The sequence below is a fragment of the Carassius auratus genome, chromosome 24, assembly GCF_003368295.1.
Source record: "Carassius auratus strain Wakin chromosome 24, ASM336829v1, whole genome shotgun sequence".
Lineage (NCBI taxonomy): Eukaryota > Metazoa > Chordata > Actinopteri > Cypriniformes > Cyprinidae > Carassius > Carassius auratus.
In genome coordinates, this window is record NC_039266.1 from 5,476,868 (window position 1) to 5,483,118 (window position 6,251).

At 34.0% G+C, this 6,251-nt stretch overlaps 1 protein-coding gene across 2 annotated transcripts; it reads left to right on the forward strand.

Moving 5' to 3' along the window:
- Positions 1-1,095: 1,095 nt before the first annotated feature.
- xrcc2 (X-ray repair complementing defective repair in Chinese hamster cells 2) lies at positions 1,096-6,251 on the forward strand. 2 transcript variants are annotated; one of them, XM_026200784.1, is made up of 3 exons: positions 1,096-1,193; positions 1,484-1,565; positions 4,731-6,251. In XM_026200784.1, exons 1-3 carry the CDS (start codon positions 1,119-1,121, stop codon positions 5,513-5,515), a joined length of 942 nt encoding a protein of 313 aa, XP_026056569.1. In that variant the 5' UTR covers positions 1,096-1,118; the 3' UTR covers positions 5,516-6,251. The 2 variants fall into 2 exon arrangements, with proteins under 2 accessions (XP_026056569.1, XP_026056570.1); XM_026200785.1 differs by lacking the exon at positions 1,096-1,193 and having other exon boundaries at positions 1,557-1,637.

The following is a 6,251-nucleotide window of genomic DNA, read 5'->3' on the forward strand; positions in this document are numbered from 1 at the left end:
GGAAATTTGGGGATTGGGGCTGTATTGATGACTATGTTGATTATTAATTATTACTATTATTTAGATTATAAAGATTACTGGCAGTACTTACTATTTCGTCACTTTTTATTGTGTGCAACACACAAATAAATAGATACATACATGAAAAATGAAGGTGGACTCGAATTATACCAAATTCCCTTATGCCCTTTATAGGGTAAACTCTAGATGGCAGTCCGTCCTAATTTTACATTAGCCTAAATAATTTATTTAGAATAAGTTAATTATTTTATTATAAGTTATTATATTTATTGCCTTATTATTCTTACCGTTTTTTTGTTTTGTTTTTATCATTCATGATATTATGTACAAATGTTTTATGTATATAAAACATTAAGTGCACGTCACACTTTAAAATCGTTTTTAATTATTGCCTACTGTGTTCTTTAGAATAGTGTCCGAAATGTAAGTTTTTATAAAAAAGTATCAATACATTTACTTAAATTCCATTTCAGTAAATTAAATATTTGTCAAATTTATAATTTTAATATTATATATTTAAATATTGTACAAACAGTGTGTATATATATATATATATATATATATATATATATATATATATATATATATATATATATATATATATATAACTATCTGTTTCTGCTGTTACAGAGGATTTTGTGTCTTGTTACAGAGGCTGTTGGCATCAAAACAAAACACATTTTAAAAACACTAATCACAGAATAGAATACTAGCAGGTAATATGCAATATGATTTCACATTTTATAGTCTTAGAAAGAGCCTGGTGTAAATATTTACTACTATTTTTACTACTATTAATCTATTTTATGTAAACAAATAGTAAATATAATTGGCATTTAACTTTATTCCAGAAGAAATATGAGAAGTGAAAGTCCAGTTGCAAATCTTACATATCGTACATACATATATATATATATATATATATATATATATATATATATATATATATATATATATATATATATATATATATATTCTATAAAATACGCTAAATCTAAAATAAAATGTAAATGCATGTGTTGATGTGGTTTCAATAGTTTGTTAGACACTGTAGGACTTTTGTTTTGAAGTGTCGTCCAACTCTTATTTACCAGGAAATGGAATTCCGAAATTATTGCGCGAAAATCAACGACATGACAGCACGAGTCAGAATGGCTGAGAATGGTGCACAGGTATAGCTGACAAATCAGTTCACATTAAAGCTTTAAGTAAACATACAATTACTAGATACATTTAAACGTAGGCTTGTATTATGACCCGCTAAGTGGGATGGACTGTTCCTGTAGATTTACGTTCAAATTGGTTCATTCAGATGATCATTAAAGTGTTTATCAAAATTGTAGTAAACGGAAGCTCAAACTGAGCTTCAGGCATCTGTGCATTGTTTAAATCGTACAGTTGATAGCACAGACATGCCACTTGTTATACCTTGTTTGCAGTAAAAATGTTTGTGCTTTTTTAGCTGGTAAGCAGACTTGAAGGGCGACAGTCATTGAGGGACATTGAACCCAGTATCTTTCCTGTCGACGGTGGTCCAGGTCAAGGTGAAGAAGCTGACCCTGCATCTATTAGAGATTGAATTTCAAAAATGTTGGTTCATTTGAACGCTCCAGGAGGTGACTGTGGTCTATAAAATGATAGCAAACTTGCTATCATATAAATTAAATATATTACTATAAATTGCTTACATATTTTCACAGGTGGCAGTTGAAACCTGATGTGATAAAATTTTGCATGAAGTCCTCATATGTGTATGATAACATCTCATTTGTAAGTCATTTTGGGGGACAGAAAAAAAAAGTTCCTATTAAATGAATAAATGTAAATGTTATAATTAATACATACTGAAAAAAAAATTATATATATGCATATATATATAATTTTTTCCCCATTGTATTATGCAGACTCCAAGGAAACTATAAATAAGCCTTTTATATGACAAAAAGTAAGAACAATGTGCCTCTTGATTGAGTCAGTATCTAAAAAAAAAAAAAAAACACATTGAAAACAAACATTTTAGTTCCATTTGGTGCCACTAGTGACATTAAAAAATAACATTCAAATATAAATCTCAATTGCTCATCCCATTTGATATGTTAATGGATGTGATATGATGACATGTATCTTATTTGCTATGTTAATGTGTATTATATGATGACATATATTTGTAGGCCAACCCGGCAGTTCGCATCACCCTGGTTCTCTCAACAAAAACCCAGTAGGACTGATCTATTGGATTTTGTATTATTGCAGAAAATAAGCTCTTCGATGAACAAAAAATGTATGACCCTTACACATTTTGTTCATCATGATCAGTGTTAATTTTGACAGCAAATTCGGATTTAGTCTTAGTCTTAGTCTTTTGAATAACACACCATTTAGTTTTAGTCACATTTTAGTCATCTGAAATGTTTTAGTCTTAGTCTAGTTTTAGTCGACTAAATATCATAAGAGTTTTAGTCTTAGTCTAGTCTTAAGTCTTTTAGTCTTAGTCTAGTTTTTTTTTTTTTAGTAGAACAAAGTCAACTTAGTTGACTTGACTAAATGTTTCCATCAGTCTGTTATGGAATGGTATTTATAAAATAAACATAAGGCCTGCTCTCAATGAAAAATATACATGCTCTCTGAAAAAGATATGCATTCGTCCTGAATGATATGCAATGCATATGACATTCTTTTAAGATGAAGTACAGTATTATTGAAATAGACAACCACCTATATTATATTTGTATTGTATGTTCATTCTATTTCTTTATTTGTGATATTTACACAAAGTTTACATTTTTTAAGTTTGTTTTTGTTCATTTAAAATAGCACTGCATAGTCTTCACTGTAAAATAAAATACACAATCAAACCAAAATGTATTCAGACACCTTCAACGTTTCTTACAATATCACAGTTTATCTGCTGTAGTTTAGAAATTGGTAATAAAATATGACAATAACTCAGGGTTAAACTGTGTCAGAACAACAAATTCATCTTGATAATGTCTGTGGTGTGAAAAGGTTGCATTAGCAATTAAAGAAATTAACACTTGAGCAAAACATGCTCAGGTCCCTAATCATTTTTTTTTTTGTATTTTTTAGTCACTAGTAAAACAATATAATCTATTCTATCTGATTTTTGGATTGACTTTGGATAAATTCTTGTTAAAACTACAAAGTAATTTAATCAAGAGCAGTGAGTGATTTACTTTCATTTTCATACATTAAAGACACTGACAGCAGAGCTAGTAAATTAGGCGCGGTCACTTTAAGAGACAAATGCATCCGTTATAAAGATACACATCCGATTTCTTTCCAACTCTTTACTTTCACTGAAGACACAACTACAGACCTTTTCGAACACACTTTCCAAGACGGGCATTTCGACATATTTAGTATGTATTTGTTGTCGGTACAAAAGCAAGAAGACTTTGAGACGCGTCTCTGCTTGCTCCCTGAACACCGCGCTGCTGAATTGAGCTCTTTCACTTTTCGCTCTTTTTCTTATGTTTATTTAAAATGCGATTTGTATTTGTTCGTTCAGGTGCAGGAGGACGCAAACGTCCTGAAGGAGAACTCGGTTCAGTGTTGCGCGAGTAACCAGCTGCTCAGTTCAACTTTCCCGCAGCGCGGGGCTGAAGCCAACTTGATGTGTTGAATGCTTGGAGCACGTTATAAAACGTATTCTTACACATTTCTGTTTTAATAAATGCTCATATTAAAACATAGCATCACACATAAGTAGGTACAAAAATAATCAGTGATACATTTACGACCCCATAAAAATTTGGGTCGCAATGGCATTTCAAAAGGTCGCAGTGTAGTTCCCTGTGTAAACAACTTAACTGTTATGAAAACGTCTTCGAAACTGTGCGAATTTCTGCAAACTCATCTTTGTTCTCTTTTCTGTGTAACTGCTGCTGCGTTTGTTTAGCTGTGGCGCTTGCATTTGCCGCGGCTTTTTATAATGGCTCGGCTGCTTCTGCATAGATCAACCTACCCTCAAAGATTCGCTCTGATTGGATCTCTTCTCCATTCGTCCCGCCCATATATTTTCGTCTAATTTTTATTCGTTGACTAAAGTGTCAGTTATATTTCGTCACGTTTTTCGTCATCATATCTGACTTTTTATTTAGTTTTTATTTAGTTTTCGTCCGTGAAAAAGGTTAGTTGACGAATATTTTTCGTCATAGTCTTCGTCAACGAAATTAACACTGATCATGATAATCTTTAAAGTGAGCCCAACTTGAATGGATTCTGAATGAATGATGATTTTTAATGGCCCAGACAACCTCTGTATTGTTCCATTTTAGCCACATGTTAGCAATCAGTAAAGTCAAAGTTTAATGTTTTTTTTTTATTTTATTTTTTATCAAATCAAAAGGGTGTATTGCTTATGTATATCATGCTATAGAATAAAATGTGGAACTATCTTAAGCTGGTGTAATTACAGGCATTTAACCAAAAAACCTATAGACTTAAAGGGATTGAACTGGAAGCACTCTGTTAACGTTTTTTTAAGATTCATCATCCTTTCCTATTAAAATGCTTGCTACGGATGTGAAAACACAGAAAATCGAACCTGATCCCATTGTTTTTTTTATTTTTTATAATGGATGAAGTAGTGTTAACATGATTGACTATACGTGAGGTCATTATAATTTTGTGTGAAAATTTCGGACAAGAATTTCGAACAGTGTTAACGCAGTTCTGCATCCATACAGGTGACGTCGTGGAGTTTCATGGCTCGGAGGGCACAGGAAAGACCGAAACCTTGTACCACCTCATCACCCGCTGCATCATGCCAGTCCAGAGTAGAGGTCTGGAGGTGGCGGTGGTCTTCGTTGACACGGACTACCACTTTGACATGCTGCGCTTGGTGAGCGTTCTGGAGGGGCGTTTGGCTGAAGACTGTAAAGGGGGTGATGGTTCTGAAAATGAACCTGAGGAGAGGGTGCGTTCATGTCTGGGCAGGCTGTCTGTAGTTCACTGCAACAGCTCAGTGCAGCTCCTCCTAACCCTACACTACCTCGAAAACACCTTTTCCAGCCAGCCCTCCCTCGGCCTTCTGATCATCGACAGCATTTCTTCCTTCTACTGGGTGGACCGATTCAATGGCGGCGAGAGCACTGTTTGTCAGGAGGCTAACCTGAGGAAGTGTGCCGAGCTGCTGGACAGACTCCGCAGAAACTACGGCATTGTGATTTTTGCAACCACTCACGCCATAATGAGGAACTATGGATCTGATCCAGGGGTGTCAGAAGTGCCCGGCCCATCATCATCTCGCAGGTGGAGGTCAGCTGATAGTGTTACAGACTTTGACAAGCCCTACCTGTGTAGAGCATGGCAGAGAATAGTGACTCACAGAATGCTGTTCACTAAAAGTCATGTGTCGAAGGACAACAAGCAGGTTTTCTCCACAGCATGTACCAGCATAATGACCAAAGGTGTCAAAAGATGCTCGTTTCATGTCATGGAGGACGGTATTAAATTTGTATGTGACAAGTGAACATGTACTGACATTTTCACCACGGGACATATTTGCTTTTGGGTTATAACACAGGAGGGATACTTGGTGGACCAAAAAAAAAAAAAGATTCTTAAAAAGTCCAAATATTGCAATACTTTTTCTTTTTTCTTTACTTTAATATAATGCAATCCTTTTTCTTTTTTCTTTACTAAAGAAATGATTGCAATGGACCGTTCGTACAGAAACCTATGTTGGTTTAGGGTGTAGGTGTTAGATTAATGGCCAATGAAGAACTTATTGTATTCACTTCCCTTGAAAAAAGAAAAAAAAAAGGCATTTTTTTTGTCAAGTCACTTTTATTTATATAGTGCTTTATGTAATGGATATTTTCACAATAATATAGAAAACGGGGAAAATCAGTGATGCAGAAATATGAGATAAATTCAAATTCAGCTCTAAACAGCTGAAAATAGTGTCATGGATTCAATTCAGTTTAGTAACCGTAAAGTTCCTCGATTACGAAACCACTTGAAAGCAGTTCAAGATGATAGTTCTGATATTCAGCTCAAATCAATTAAACGACAGTATCAATGTTGCAAAATTGATGAATTATGAAACAAATTCGACTCCGCTGTAAAGCAGCTCTACAAAAGACAATAGTGACATTATTCAGTTCAGTTGAGTTTAAGATTTGTGTTCATCATCTGATACTGTTGATAGTGACATCAATTCAATAATATTACGTAGTGCACACAAGTAAAGGAAAGTGCCAGTC

Excerpts from the sequence above, each read along its gene's own strand:
- xrcc2 (XM_026200784.1), top strand. The coding sequence starts at position 1,119 with ATGGAATTCCGAAATTATTGCGCGAAAATCAACGACATGACAGCACGA. Across the intron at positions 1,194-1,483 it reads TGGCTGAGAATGGTGCACAG|CTGGTAAGCAGACTTGAAGG; the intron begins GTATAGCTGACA and ends GTGCTTTTTTAG. Across the intron at positions 1,566-4,730 it reads CGACGGTGGTCCAGGTCAAG|GTGACGTCGTGGAGTTTCAT; the intron begins GTGAAGAAGCTG and ends GCATCCATACAG.